We start from the raw sequence: 17,319 nt of genomic DNA, 5'->3' as shown, positions 1-17,319 counted from the left end.
TGTGTGTATATATATATATGTGTGTGTGTATATATATATTATATATATACATATATATATTTAATAAATACATATATATATATATATATATATATATATATATATATATATATATATATATATATATATATATATATATACCACAGCTGTAATGAGCTATCAAAACATTTCTGTAATTTAAAGGGGGAAGGTCACGAGTATAGCACTGACTGGTCAGTCACTACACATGCGACTTCCTATTCAAATATATCGAAGCGGTGTGACCACTGCCTGACAGAAAAGTTATGCATCATATAGCTGAAAAATCTTAATTTATTAAATAAAAGTTCAGAATTAATATCAAAGTGCCGACAGCAAACTAGATATGTATCGACCAGCTTCAACTGTGGCACCCATATCACAAGAAATGGAATTTGTGAATTTTGAATTTAGAACTTCATAGAATTATACTGTTAGTTGCGTGTTGATCAAAACAACGTTAACGTGAAACAGAGATCGATGGCGTCCTGTAAAAGGCTTAGTGTCCCACTGTTCATAACGCGTATCAGTATACACAATTACATTTACAAGATTGAGTTACAAATGTCATTGACTCTACGATCACCCACCTTGTATGTTGTGATTAATTCAAACACTCCTAACACTCCTGTAAAACATAAACGTGAATTAAAGCAATATCAATGCGCCCACTCAATAACGGATGAGATCCCAAGAGAATGGTACATATCATAATCTTAATGATAACAGATAGTAAAGTTTAATTATCAGATCTCTAAGATGGTATTATTATTCTTATTAGTTTTCCTTCAAACGGGCAGCTTTCAAGCGGAGACGACATTACATTACAATACTATGATGAAAAACACAGGATACGACGCAATGTATGAAACAAACGAAAATAAATGCGACATGACATCACGCCATGTCCTGCAATACGATACGATACGGCATAATACGATGCAACGTACAACACAGAAATAGTATATGCAATATTGTACGATTATATGAAGATATGCAATAAAATAACCGATAATATGCAATTCAATGTAGCCAATTATTAAGATACAATAAAACGTCCTCTGTATTTGCCATCGTTTCTCTCAAAGTCCAGTTCGTATATTATCCTTTATTCCTAAAACGCATATTGCAGTAAATATAAGTGGGTCATACTAACACACAAGTTGGCATGAAAAAAAGCCCCAGCGACGTGTGTAACAAACGTAGCGTTAGATTAGTTATTACATTGCTCTTAGCTTGTAGTTCACGAACCATTCAGATTTGCCTTTTGTGTAGAACACTATGAGAGTTACGCTTGATTAAACAACAGTAAATTATATGTACACTAGAGAGGGGCTTATAGCCGTTAACAAAATCAATGAATCATATCCTTGTGTTCGGATTTAACAGTTTCAGTCAGAAGGTAAAGGAAAAAAAGATTACTTACAACAGTAAATATAACATCTGTATTAATGGCAACATACAGTTTGGCGATTTTATGGTTTTACGGATCTACCTTTAACGAGTGCATTTTGAATACTGCAATCAGTGCAAGGACCCTGAGCTGGCTTTACGAGCATCCATCGGATAAAAACTTGATAAATAGTATGTAATATTCATGAATGAAGCAATTTAATTTTTGTTTTGAAATACTTACTGATCATTACTCTTTTACATTCAAGAATTTTATGACGAGAGAAACGATTTCATTACAACAAAGGTAATGTGATTGGGATGTACTTCCTCACTGTTTATCACAATTAACTTGAGTTAGGCATTATTGTGAGTCTTATTAAATCTTCAAATTCCGTGTATTGATTGGCGATGGAAGTTATTTCCCCAAGGAGAGTTATTTGCGAGGCAATCCTGTTGACCAGGATGTGGTTGTCAGTGTGTATTATTTCCACAGTAGTCATGATGGAGACTTCCTTGGTTCTAATCTGCACTCACATGTTCTTCATCTTTGGATAGTTTGGTCAAACGTATAGTGTTATCAAAAAAAAAATCTCTTATCACAACATTTTTTTTAATCAAATTAGTTAATTTAGTAAAAGGAAAAGTTTGATAATTGTTGATTTTCATAATCCTGATACAGATCGGAGAGTCACTCTAGGGTAGTTGATATTTATCATCATATGTGAAAAGACCATTAGGTTTGTATGCATGTGGCGAAGCAATACTACTTTCTATCGAGTACGAGTTTTTCATGGTGTCTATGGTGATGATTCTATTATACCTACGGTTATGTTATAAACCGAGATTTAGCTTATGTCTGCACATTCTCTTCTTCCCCATTATTATCCTCATTGTACTACATTAACACCTTCCATGGACTATTAACACATCTATATTTCACTTTTCCATCGGATGCCTCAACGTTCCTTTAAATCCGACCCTGAATCTTTAGACAAACTGCCATCCTAAATATCTAACTTTCATAGATTTCGCCGATAGTTATCAAATTTGTAAAATGTCCCTTCAATCTAAATGAAAAACATGTCATCAAAAATTGATGACTAACATCAATGTTGTAGTATATTACTGAATACTTTATTTTTCCCCACATCTGCGTCGTATTCTTAGGCCTGGTGGAGCAATATCATAAATATTTCATTCCTCATTGAGTGTATACTTCCTTATCCTGAGTTTACCAAGTGCGACTTGTGCACCACGCATACAAATGTACATGTCATTATTGTCATTTATATACATTTTTTGTACACTGTTAGGAGATCCTCTTGAATAAAAATATGACAGCATTATACATTGCGATTTGGTCAATATTAACTGTAATCCAAGCGATCACCGAATACTACACCCTGTAGTGGTTCTTTATTTGTTGTCATAACAATCTAAAGTTCTGACAAGTATTAAGTACGTGTTGATGATAGATCGCGACTCAGGAGTTTGATTTTCACTTTCAGCTGGCATTAGGGGACAGCAACAGCTGACAGCGTGATAGATAGTTGCCGTGGATAATGATATATCACTTTCAAAGACACGTACAGCACAATTCCCTTGATACATATGTATATGAAGTTACTATATACTGTCACCACTCGTCTTTATATGTTGTCATTCAAGTAACACACTATCCCAATTTTTCCTACGTTGATAAAGTATTAATAAGTATGCCGTACTATTAAATATTTGCAAATATTCGGAAGGTTAAATAAATATCACCTGCATTAACATTCGAAAAATCTCTGTTATCTTAATTTATAAGTTTACTTGATAAGTTTACTTACCTTGTTATGTCGACATTCGACATGACACGGTATAATAGTAAAGTTGGTCATGAACCCCATATAAGTTTACATGCCACAGTTCGTTTTTACCAAATGTAGTCAGTTTTGAACGGAAGAAACCTTATCGGTTAAATGTAATTTAGTACATTTGGGCTCCAACGCAAATTTTCTACCTAAAACTTAGTCTTTCAATATTTTGACAATTGTTTGTATCGTGCTGTTCGCATATTTTGGAAATACTGGGAAAATATTTATAAAAAGTCACATGAAATTAAACACCTACATTGTCACTTCCTCTATTTGCCCCTTAAGGGGTGGGGGAGGGGACTCGAGGGGAGGAGTCGCTAAACGTCTACATGTAACTTGATAACATTGAGTTAGAGTTAACTGCAACCACATTCTGTCTCTTCAAAGAGATGGCGTTATCCTCTTTTTCAGTCCCATTTTTGAGATGGTTTAAAGCAGACATTCATCTGTATTATTATCTACTCGCTTTATAATAATAAGCTGGACTTGGCATATCGCGCAATAACTCACGCAATATCATTGTATTGGACACATATGTAGGATTAAAATTCGAGGAGATTCTAGAATTCATTGACACAATAACTGACATTTATTGAACCTGAAATATAAACCGGTAAACCCATTCGTATAGTGAGTTCTAATATGAATTGACGAGGCGGAAGAGCATCGCTAGTTTTGACATGTATAATTCATTGATGCATTGTCTAATGATTGACCATTGTAATGTGTAGGTAATCTAAGTCCCTTGGTCCATAACAACCATTATCAGGAGTACTGACAAGTAGGAAATTTAGATGCCACATTCACAGTGGGCTGTAATATTTATCGTAATTTCCAAACTTCGCTCGTGAAACGTTTTCTGTAGTTGAAGGGATGGGAATATCGGAGAGTCAAGCGTTCAGACTATTGCAACGCAATAAACAAATGTGTAAGTTTTTATGTATACATAAGTATATACATCTCCTCCCTCATTATACTATATAGAATGTACTCACGCCATGTCATCTCGTAAAGTCACCACATGCTTGGAGTAGCGACCACAACCTGTTAATAAAAAAGCATAAGAATTGCATGAAGTTATTCTATTTTTTCAATGATCACGTCTGCTACTCATCAGTAGAAATGAAATTTAAATAAAGTCATAAAGTATACTATACCACATGTTATATTTCTTTCCATCATCGTAACGGGTACAGAGTTATCCAAATGTGACTGCTGTGGTCATGTAAATCGATATTTTTGCATTTAAAATCTAACTCAGTAGCAGTACAGATATCGATTTTCTTCTGTCTGTCTAGATCTGTCTGTCTGTCTGTCTGTCTGTCTGTCTGTCTGTCTGTCTGTCTGTCTGTCTGTCTGTCTGTCTGTCTGTCTGTCTGTCTTTCCCCCCCCCCCCTCTCTCTCTCTCTCTCTCTCTCTCTCTCTCTCTCTCTCTCTCTCTCTCGCTCTCTCTCGATAATCAAATTTAATTTAATTTAATATCATCCACTCGATATCCTCCTAGATAATTCGCGAAACTTGTAAAGGAGTCAATGCTTTGAGACACACTTTTAGGACCTTATTAATACTGTATATAAAAGAAATTAGTGAAGTGCGACGATGGACAGAGTTAGCTTTAATTACACACACAGTTTGTTGTTTTGTTACCTAAATTCAAAAGGAGTGTGGGGATGTTTTTTTTTTAATAATCAAACATTACAGCTATCTTTTATCTTTCCATCCGTATATTAATAGAGTCGAGAATTAAGGATTATTGAAAATTTAAACAAAAGAGCATGCACGTGAAGGATTACAATCAATATTGAAAGTAACGTTCCTAAGTAAACACAGGAAAACGTTCCCTCGACTCAAGAGAGCTTTCTTGATTTATATAACTGGACAGTTACTATTCACCTGTAAAATGCGACAATTCTGCCGTGTAATGATCTGAAGCTCACGCGGAGCATACAACCTGTACGTGAACCATGCGTTATTAATCTCATGATCAGTATTCCACTCTTAACATTAATATTTCGCCGACAATGTGTTAGTTTAATAGACGAAGATGATAATTTATTTCAGTTAAACCGCACTTTTTTTGATATTTATGACTCTCAAAATGCAATATTTCGAAACCCTTAAGTTTGCTAATTAAAGATAAAATCCGAACAGATCAGAAGTTGTAATACTCTTTTTAAAAAGACGTGGTTTGAATCAACTTGATGGATATTGATAATAGATTCGTTAAAATGTTAACATTACAGTAAGAAATGTTGTCCCGATCTAGCAGACAATGAGAGAAGATTGTGACAAGCAACGCGACGTATCTCACGTATAACAAACAACCCTAAAACATAATGAAGAAAGTTGTCCCACGAGGGAAGAGGGGTTTCAAGGTTTATTGTCGGGTAATCGAACTTTGGGGCAATACGTCTAAATAAGTTATAATGTCTCTCTGGTTAATTATCTTTATATATGGATATTGTGTGACTCAAAAATAGCATGATCTTTCGATTTAAAAAATGGTAAAGTCTACTATATATAAAGGTTTAAAGTAAGCTTCTCCAACTTATTAGGCAATGCCCAGGGCTAACTTAGAGAAAGTCTGGAAAAGTATTAAAACGATATTATTCTGGAGACCTTCAATTAGCACCCAACGGCCTGCACCCGTTGAGGCAATAGGTGTCCATCCGTGCGTGCGGATAGAGCTTCAAACACTATACACTGCATCTCGAAACGTTTGATACATACACATTTGATACATACGGACATCATACAAGTGTCTACATCTAAAACGCTGCCCTCGAATTAGCCTCTTTCTACCATCACTCATGAGGTTACATACACAGAGATTGCATTGTAGTGTGTGTGTGTACACCCATACTATCTATGCATACATACATACATACATACATACATACATACATACATACATACATGTCATATATGTATGATATCCTCAATGATCTCTGATACTAAATGTTAATATATGATATTATTACTTGTTATGTGAACTTGTGTTTCTTCTGGGGGTGGGGGTATTCACAGTTACGTTATTAAGCTATACGGAACTTAAACCATTCTAGTGGAACCTCAGCGTCTTCATTCTTTCCAAATTTCAACATTTAAACGTGTAATAGATATATGTCTACATTTTTTGATGAATTAAACAAAAACACATCACAAAATGTAGTAAATTCATGTACATTCATAAATTTACTTTCATAAGATAATCTAAATATTCGTCAATGTCTTGCTGTATTTACAATTAATTTATGCAATGAAATTACGTTTAGAGATTATTGTAAATTTATCATAATTTCCTTTGTAACATTTCCACTTACTTAATTTATTCAGAGTTATATCCTGTCTTCAACAATTAAGCGACTATATTTGTATTTTTGGCCGATGGCCTTGGATGTACAGAATAAAAGACCATACTACATTTGTTTTCAGGCATATACTAGTACACATCTAGATGATATGCTTTCTATTCCAAGAATCAATGTACGAAATATACTTCATCAGACGAGGGCAGGATGTTGGCAATATTACTTTGCTTCGTGTGCATAATCGATATCGAGAGAGAGAGAGTATTCTTTTACCGATAAACTTTCTTTTTTGAAATCAAATATCGTAACAGGAAATTGCATTTTAACACATAAGTATTTTTGACTTGTCGTAATTTCCTCCTGTCGATAGGTAATAAAATGGTGAATGGTTTCATCCATTAGGGAAAACAATACTTTAATATAAAGGTCATCAAAACGATTAGTTATATCGGTGGTTTGTTTGTTTGGTACTTATAGGATTACACATGATATTACCGTCTGTAAAAATTCGATGGTTGAGATAAGTATATATAATTTCGCATTTGTGTGGAGTTATTGCTAAACGCCCGGGATACCTACAATGTGAAAAAGACAACTGATTGATGCAAGCACTTGGAAAAAAGTAAACCTACATGTACCAGTTCTAAAAAGCAAACTTTTGTTAAAAGAGTCTATCTGTCAGTCTGTCTGTCGTTCTCTGTCTATCGTTCTATATGTTGTTCTATATATGGTTCAATATATCGTTATATAGTTATATACCTATCTAGATCTATCTATCTGTCTGTCTGTCTGTCTGTCTGTCTGTCTGTCTGTCTGTCTGTCTGTCCTTCTATATTATATCGTTCTATTCATCGTTCTATATGTCTACATCTCTTTCACGACACTACTAGTACTTATCATATAAGCGTACATTGAGTGTTAAACCACTACTTCTGTGGAATATAAAATATATATTCATATATAATTATCCTATGAATTTATAGATAGGCGTGAGAAGCCAAATTCCACATATAGGTTATGAAGGTCTTGTATTTGCAATGAGCATTGCTAGCGCAGAGTATAATTTGTCATGATGGTAAGCGAGTCTTTTACTACTGGTCGATTACATCTTCCGTTGGGTTGAACGGTGGCATTGAATTCAGTTAGCTAAAGTGAAAGATACAGAACGTGCGTAGAATATTATAAATATATGCGTATTTTATGTATTTGACAACGTTTTTTGCGTCGTAAACTTTTGACTTCAAAGTGCGTATTCCCTCCAGTGTAAAATATATTTTATGAATATTCATTGCGTAAACATAAATGTATAATTTTTTCTGACTCCCATGCATGATGCAATGTCCCATAGCAAATTTAAAGATACCCCATAAAGGCACAAGGTGAAATCGCAAATATTTGTAAGTGATGTAAAATCATGGAATGTCTTCAGAACCCGTATTTTACCATAATTCTATGAAAATGTCTCTATTTCCTGGAGTGGTGTTCCCATTTAATGCTTTTTAGTCTCTTTATGTTGGGGGTGGGGGGGTGAGTGGTATTGGTGTCCGGGGTCATTTGATAAGCAGAGCATGTCATTCTTTTAAAGTACATATAGGCAATGATCGTCATAAATTTGTCTAATTAGATGTTATTTTCTTTCAACCACTGTTTAATATTTTGCTCATGTAAAAGAGTTTCTCCTAGTATGTTGGTAACGAATGCTAATCAACAGTGACAGCGTTACCCCCCCCCCCTCTTACATAATCCTAGCTGCAAGCAGTGTTTGCGGGGCCCAATCGGTTTGCCCAGCAGGCAATGACGTGCTGCATGGAGGTTGGAGTAGTCTTCCTTTTACATGCCATACTGTGATGTTATCTATTATACACTGGTTTCAGAGAAGAACATTTTTCAATGATTTGGAGAAAGATCAAATATGGCCACCACTGGATTTATTAAACTGAATTTTTTTTTTCGTTTGCAAACATTACAGTAATCTAGTAGTTGATTCTATTTGCCAAAATGCAAGTCAATCAGTGCAGTGCTTTTGGAGAAGTTGTCACTTTTAAATTTTCGTAAAATCCAATATGGCCGCCGTAATGGTCAACCGATGGCAACGCTTTTCGCAAACTTGAAAGACATCACTTAGATGATGTTATACACAAAAGATCACACCAAGTGGACTGCTCGTTCTGGGGATTTTAGAAGAAAAAATGACATTTTTTTCGAAAATCCAATATGGCGGCCAAAGTTAGGAGACCACATACGATTTTATTTACAAAAATTAAAAGGAAGGGCAAGGGACATGCATACTACATACCAAATTTCGAGCCAACTGGACCCCTAGCTTTTGAGAAGAGAAGTTTTAAGATTTTCCCGAAATCCAATATGGCGGCCAGATCGAAATTCCTGGGTCAGGTGCAAGAGTACATACACATGTGATAAGCCTACCAAGTTTGAAATGTTTATGGGCAACCATTTTCTAGTTCTAGCTCGACAAATAAAATGGCAGAAGAAGAAAGAAGAAAAACCCTAACAACGCCAATAGGGGCTCGAGGCCATAGGCTTTATCCCCTAATAATACATCCACACACATACCAGCTAGAAGAAACGTAACACATAAAACAAACACATCTACTATCAGTATATATATATATATATATATATATATATATATATATATATATATATATATATATATATATATATATATATATATATATATATATATATGTGTGTGTGTGTGTGTGTGTGTGTGTGTGTGTCTATATGTCTGTCGGTTTGTCTGGACAGATGTATTTGACTATCGCCATTTCCACTTGTAGTCATCACTACTGACTGCATGTGCAGATATAATATGAGCAATATCGATTTTATTTTTCTTCAAACAAGAAATAATGCTCTGCATGGTGACATAACGAGCATGTCTATCAAACATCGACTTATTTCACATACATTGCCAAAACAATTTAATATCAAAACTTATAAGCATTACGTATGAATACTCGAAATGTTGTTTTTTTTTGCCATAGGGCAAAAGCAATAAAACTCACGATGATGAAGGTGATTAAAGTCGAAGATGAATAGTTTGCCCTATTCTACACAGTTGGTTTCACTATTAAGTATGATGTAGGTCACATAAGGTTAACGGTGCCAAAAGGAAATTCCTTTTTTCAGTGGTAATGCCGTCCATTTCAAACATGTATCCTCATTGTGAGTAGTCTTAATTTGGATTCTTACAAGGTATTTAATATCAACAGCGGACAGATTTGTTATTTTCGAGGAAAAAAATAAATCGCGAAAATTGTAAAGTCTCGCGAGAAATAGTGAATGCGGAAACTGACATCAACTTGCGAAGACAATATAGAAATGTTCTTCCAATCTGTAATGTCTGTAATTCTGATGGGAGGAAATCAATAACACAGAGGCCATATTGAAAAAAAACGGTAAACATAACTACCTGAACTACACAATAACACGTGAACAAAGAGAGAAAATTTACGTATCCTGCCTAGTATACTAACGTTACGCTTAATCGGAATCACACCATTTTTTCAGACATAAAGGTTAGCAGGAGAATTGTTCATGTATAAGCCTTCTTCCCCGTTTTTACCTGTGTTTGAAACATCCGTCTATAAGCTCATCCCCTACCGATGCTACATATGAGTAGAGAAATTGTTGAATAGGTGTTTAATTTACTGATAAAAAGAAGACAGTATGAAATGAGAGACTGGCGACAAGAACGCACTTTGGATGTTTCCGACTTTGCTTGATATATTGTCAAGGAGAAAATATTTTTAACAAGGGTGAATAGAGGTACCATGGATTCTGAATGAAGCTCAATGGTCGCGAAAGTCAACATGAAAGCTTGTTGGAAATATAATGAAAGTAAAAGACATTTCTTTTCTGTTACTTTAAAAAACTGCCCAATCCTGGTCTTTCTACTTGGAATTACACTAAAATAGTATATCTGTCACACCATTTCTGTTATGTCAACGTTATTATCATGTACGTACAGATGTCACTGAAATTTTAGGCCATCGTTTCATCTCAGTGTTTATTCTTAGACTAGTTTGAGATTTTTTTATACCACGGTGATGCCCTTAATAAATGGTATATATGCGAGCATCCGAAGTCTCCTTGACCTTAATATTTGTAATAAAATGAAGAATTGTCGGAATTATAGATGTTGTTTTAACAAGTGACAACTTGCCGAATGATATTGCATATAATATGAATTGCGTGTCTATACAATTCATAAATGAAACTATGGTATGCCTGTTTGAACATCACGGCATACTGTTCATTATGCTGGTATAAATAACATCCGTCATTTTCATAGTAAGCATATTACATGTCTTATTGTATTTCAGATACTTTGTGATTGTACACCCACTATTGGCCAAGTCAGTCATCACGCTTGGAAGGGCACGACGAGTGATTATAACTGTCTGGGTGATAGCTATTATTTTCAGCTTCCCACCCTTGTTTTACAAAGTAAGTACACAGGAATGTGTGGTCACGTCGAGTAGACTCATCAGGCAAATCGATATATTCGGGCTAGTAAATAATCCATCGCGACACAACTCTTCAGTTGTTGCTTAGTACTACCAAACTAATAACTTTGCAAGTATGGAAAGAGATCAATCTTCACTCGATCAATGTTATGAATGTTTTATTTCATCGACTATGTCAGCAGAATTGTTTGGAGAAAATTCTTGATTGTTAGTATAGCCTAGCTGTAGACACGAGAGGCGTCTGGTTTTATTTCAGCGATTACAATTGTCATTTTCACTTTTGCTCGACATCGTTAGTGTGAGAATGTTCCGCATTTAGCATGGATGCCACAGCCCAGCACACCTGTTGTGCACAGACTGTTGACATAAGTAAAGTTAAAGACATTGACTTGAGACATCTCTTATTGGTCAATAATGTTTACATGGTGATGTTGTTATGATTGTGTGTTAAAACAATATACGTTAGAAGTGTCTGGAGATGGTATGCACTATATCGCATTTTTAAATCAATAAATGAAGGAAGGTAAGAGCCCCATAACTGACCAATCAGAGCTTTCTCAAGTTATATTTTGACCAATCACTAATTTATAGTAATATGTTGTACATAACAATTGTGCTGGGGTATGGCCTCTTGCTGAATGCTTTCATGGTAGACTAGAGATGGCGAGCGAAATTGTAACAAATAAAAAATAATATCACTTGTGGTTGCTGGAATACATCAAACTTCAGTCACTTCTCAATACACGGACAGGCTACTATTAGGTGTTATTCTCCAATCTTGGTCTTGGTTCAGCCAATGAAAATACGAGTGACCTAAGAGGGATATATCACTACGAGTCGCTAAACGAATAGTGACAAAACCCTTAGGTCAGGAATATTGGAGAATAACATAATTATACCAGCGCCAGTAAAATTAAAGAAAATCTGGAAAATTAAGGGCAAATTTAATCTTTTTGACATCGAACGACCAGAGTTTAAATCCCCTACGTTTTTGTTCAACTCAGCTTGTGCATGGTATCATATGATGTGTCTCCTTGACGATTCTAGATAAACATACATAGAAAAAAACAAAGAAAAAAAACCAAACAGTTTAACAATCCAACTTCAACACACTAAAAGTATAACTGACTGCTACAATTTTTTACTTGCATTCTGATTTCGTTAAATCCATGTTCTTGTTCGTTTTTTTCCCTTGATACAGAGACATTTTTCTTGGGAATTTGATAATCACCCCACTCACCACAGCTGTCGAACTGTCTGGCCATATAAGGTCCTTGGTAAAGTGTACTCAATCTATTTGCTGTTAGGCATGTATTTGATTCCATTGTTCATTATGACCTATTGTTACACACGGATCATCTACGAGCTATGGGTCAGTACACGTAGGTCCAAGGAACTACAAAACAGACATGTCAACCAACGACGGATGTACTGTAGACCTATCAGCACCTCGCAGAGCACTATCGGAATGAATGGAATACTTGACCTGCCCGAGCATTCCAAAACTGCTACGAGGCAAAGTTCACGACCTTCTCTACTGGTTGATGAACACAAACACATGAAACTATTCAGACGTGGTGATGCCGACCAGGGAAGGAAACAGGTTTGTGTTATTATTCGCATAGTGTGTAGACCGATAAATAAATAACTGGAATACTTGAAATAGTAAATAATTTGACATTTATTCCGAACAAATGTACTAATATGGTTCATTAAAAACTGTCGAACAACAATAACAGTAGCTCATAACTTACTATGTAAGCACAGGAATTGTCTCATGAAAAAAATTAATATTCGTCTTTTTCTTTTATTTTTCGATTAAATGTATCCTAAACTATACTGTGTGTTACACTAAGCTTTTTGATCCAAACACAAATTTGGAAACTGTCATGAGATGATATTGTATAACAACGAACCCAAACCTTTAGTGAGAACTCGATTTGCTAACCTCCTTACTTGGACATAGATTTAGTTCGTTCACCTTAAATATTCAATTTCTGCTCCAATATATTGTAAAAATAAGGATTGGACGTTCACGCACGTGTCAATTTACAACGTTTTTTCCATTGACAGGTGATTGTGATGTTATTGGTAGTGGTGGCGCTGTTCATGATTTGCTGGGGACCTCTTGTCTGGTTCGTGTTTCTGATCGAGTTCGAATTCGTTTCTCGATACAGCTATACTAGAACCTATCTGGCTATCACTTTCAATCTACTGTCCTACCTCAACAGTTGCATGAATCCGATCTGTTACGCGTTCATCTCACGTACCTTCAGGGAGTGTTTCTACTGGGCTTGTCGTACCTGTTGCCGTCATACTGGGTTCCATGGACCTCGTACTCCTAGTATCAGCAGCAGAACTATCAGATCGTCTCTACACAGCCGCAGTTCACTCACGAGAAGTTCAAGTACATTTCGAAACTCTGCCACAACAATTTCATCAAGACAACAGAGCCCGATTGTTGAAAATCTACCATGGAATATTAATGATACGGCTAACATACACGCACCCGGGGTCAGGGATAATGGTCACATTCCCGGTGGCGAAAGTAATGTTTAAGCATATATAGTAAGAAGTAAGAAAATAAGGATAGAGAATATATATATATATATATATATATATATATATATATATATATATATATATATATATATATATATATATATATATATATACACATATATATATACATATATATATATATACATATATATATACATATATATATATACATATATATATATATATATATATATATATATATATATATATATATATATATATATATATACCTATGTACACACATGTCATCTCATCTCATGTGGAAATCGTACGAAGAACCTTACAAACTTCATTAATATTCGATCCTATCGTTTTACGAAGCCCACTGGTTGCCTTAAGAGAAGAGGAAACAACCTAAGAAGCCATTATGCCCCCAACAAAGGAGTGACGCAGTCAATTCTGCAAGACTGGTATATCGTTAACGACGTGAAAACATCTGCATTAACTTTACTAATAAAATATATTGGTGATAATTGTGACAGAATGTTAACTATCCACTAATTCGCCGCCGGCAAATCTGCAGTTATGTAGATGATACGAACTCTATTAGGATACATTCCAGTCCCACTTACAATACAATATAAAGTTTTATTGCCTCGAAGGATGTTTATGATTACGTGAATTTGTGTCAGAACATTTTAAAGGGATTTTGAAATCGATCACTAAATATACGTTGAGACGTTTTTAGTTCAACAATATTATAACGAAGATATATTACACATCACGTTTTTCAGAATTTTTTTTTGATTCTTTACAAATATTGTATCATCGGTTTTTAGTTTTTATTCGAAACAGCTTTTCGTAAATGACTAGAAAATATTAGTGTAAATGGATATTTGTACACTTTTCAGGTCAGTTGACGTAGTAACAACATTTGTACACCTGCCAAATAGGAAACGTCAAATCGGAAACATTAATGTTTCGTTAACATTTTCAAATTCTGTATGGGATAGAAAATATTTGACTCAGAGGTTTTTTTAGATATATTTAGTTAGATAGACAAAAGTTTTCCGACATTAATTGCTACATTTATCTTCAATATTAGTGATCGCAAGCGAATACTCCGTTAAACTCATGAATATATTCTGAACTAAATGCAAATGTATTCAAATCTCTAACGACTCGCAATCTCGGCCATTTTCAGATGATTATAATCCGATTAGACAGGCGCTAAATTATGAGAAATTACAATAATGTCAGCCTCATATATAAGCATAAAAGTACAGAATTGAAACCCCGATCCGAACTAAAGTTCGGAAATTGTCGTTTTCGGAACCTTTCTTGTTACTAATGTGATTTTGACAAAAACAGTGCATGGCTAGAAGTTATCTGCGTGCGACCATTACGAAAGTGTTGAACCATAAATGATCTGACAGTGTTTTGACTACAGCACTGTTAATACACTATAAATGGTTTTGCGACAATCTATTGAGATAGTTGAAACTCACGAAGAATACGTAGCAATTTTTTTAATGTAGAGCAAGACGAGCTTTTGTTTCAGATGATATTGCTTAAATTATATTTCAAACATCTATTGAGTATATATGAACCTTATTAAAACACAAAATGAACAAAAAATGTTACAATAAGTGTGCATAATTAGAAACTATTTTAAAGGTACTTTTTACTAGTGGCAGCTACAAAACTTCTTGAACTTCGGCCCTTTGTTGAATTCTACGTTTATTGGTTAGTGGGTTTTGGCATTGATGTTACATTTAACCGGTAAAGGGCAATCTAAGACTTATAGATAGGCTTTCATGACGAACAATGACAATTTATCAAGCCTATAACAGTTATTACTCTTTGGATGTATATTACAATATAATGGTGTACACTATAATTTCGACTGCATTGTTGTCCGTTGCTTCCTTTCCAAATATTGATGAGGCAGTGAAAATATGTCATGTAATGTATTATTACTTAGGCTTTCTATCGCATTTGTATATATTGCATGGTTTATTTGACAGGAATACTGTAGTGTAATGTATGTCTGTGAATCGAATGTGTTCATGTTTATGTGTATATGCGTATGTATACGTGTATGTGTATGTGTATGTATGTTTGTGTCTAATTAATTGATTGACTGGCTGACTGTATGCCTGCCTGTCTGTCTGTCTGTCTGTCTGTCTGTCTGTCTGTCTGTCTGTCTGTCTGCCTGCCTGCCTGCCTGAGTCCGTGCGTGCGTGCGTGCGTGCGTGCATGCATGCATGCATGCATGTATGTATATGTGTGTGTGCGCGCACATACACGCAAGTACGTCGTATGCGTCTATGCTTGTTTGTGTTTACTAAATACAAATATGTGTCAACAACAGTGGCGTTATGGTTATAATCTTAGATATTAGCATACGTAGATCATGTGTCACGTGACTTCGACTATGACTGATTGTTTTGACGTTGTTGTATCCATCTTCTATTCCGAGGATTAACCTTAATACAGCAACATACTAAGCTTTCTTAGCTTACGTATTTGATGAAAAGTCGAAAAAGTACTGGCTTTGCACCTGCCGTTTCATTTTGTAAATAAATTTCAAAATCAACTTTGGTATTAACTTATCACCGTCAGTAGCCATTCAACAGAAACCCAGTGATGTCTAATCAGTTGGTATCATAATATTTTAATCCGATTAACTGTTAACAAGTAGAAAGTTTTACACATGCATTGCAGCTTAGCCTTGGATTAACACGTGTATAATAATCTTTACATAGATTAAGTTTAAGAATTAGAAGATAGCGTTATATGATCCATTAACACATATACTGAAGCTTGGAATGAAGTGGCGCAAACGGGATTTATCTCCTTTTGTCCGCTTAAAAAACCTCGATTTGCTATTCTGGTATTATGTTAATGTTGATATAATACCTTCTGCGACATCACCATTTTCTTCTGGTATATGTTAGAAGAGTTAATTGCATAGTACGGACTTCCTCGACATTTTAAACGTGTAATAACTTGCGTCATCTGAGAGTTTTTACGTTATATCTCATTACATGTGCACCACGTTTGAGTTCACTAAATTGCAAATGATGGCAAGTATGCTTCAGTAAGTAGATTACTGTGAGTTCGCTTACCGTAGCTAGTAATAACAGTATCATTCTGTAATGAATCAAAACATATTTACTGACAACTATTTAGGTTCATCTGTAAAAATCCGGGTAGTTACCATTCCGAGCTTACTTTTTTTGATATGCAGTAGACGGATGACTGCCCCCCCCCCAAAAAAAGTATAAGCTCATCTTGTGCCCCATTCATTTGAGTTACTTAATACCTAAAAAAAACCCATCATTTTCCCTGTTTTCAATAATCATTACATTTCTTAATGAACCTAGTACCCTTTAAAGTTTCCAAGTGTATGTGTAAAGCGCATCTTTCTGTAAGAGCAGCAAAATGTCCCAAATCGTTGACTAAAATTAATGTTGAATGGGGTTCACTTAAATATGCACATTTTAAACTACATGTATTAATGTTTCATCTCTTCTTAAACTGTTGCGAGTTTTTACAATATCGGCAACGTTGTGCAGGAATCGTCAAATACAATTTCCTTACAAAAAGTCGTATATTTACGAAGCGACATAGTGTCATTTGAAAGTCAAACCATTGTTTTCCTTGCTCAAGGAAAAGTACCAATCACTACAGTCTTTCATACAGTTGTTATGATATCTTCGTATATATTGTACATAG

General features: G+C 34.9%; 1 protein-coding gene across 1 annotated transcript in view; it reads left to right on the top strand.

Annotated features, from left to right (window-relative positions):
- LOC144436859 (cholecystokinin receptor-like) overlaps nt 1-13,635 on the top strand; it is a 15,809-nt gene extending 2,174 nt beyond the window's left edge. Inside the window, exons 2-4 of the mRNA XM_078125720.1 lie at nt 10,933-11,056; nt 12,278-12,679; nt 13,150-13,635. Of these exons, the coding sequence (XP_077981846.1) occupies nt 10,933-11,056; nt 12,278-12,679; nt 13,150-13,635 (1,012 nt within the window). The remainder of the gene's footprint in view (nt 1-10,932; nt 11,057-12,277; nt 12,680-13,149) is intronic.
- The last annotated feature ends 3,684 nt before the right edge of the window (nt 13,636-17,319 follow it).

This window comes from Glandiceps talaboti, chromosome 6 (assembly GCF_964340395.1).
Source record: "Glandiceps talaboti chromosome 6, keGlaTala1.1, whole genome shotgun sequence".
Taxonomy (NCBI): domain Eukaryota; kingdom Metazoa; phylum Hemichordata; class Enteropneusta; family Spengelidae; genus Glandiceps; species Glandiceps talaboti.
This window is presented reverse-complemented; position numbering and strand designations above follow the sequence as displayed.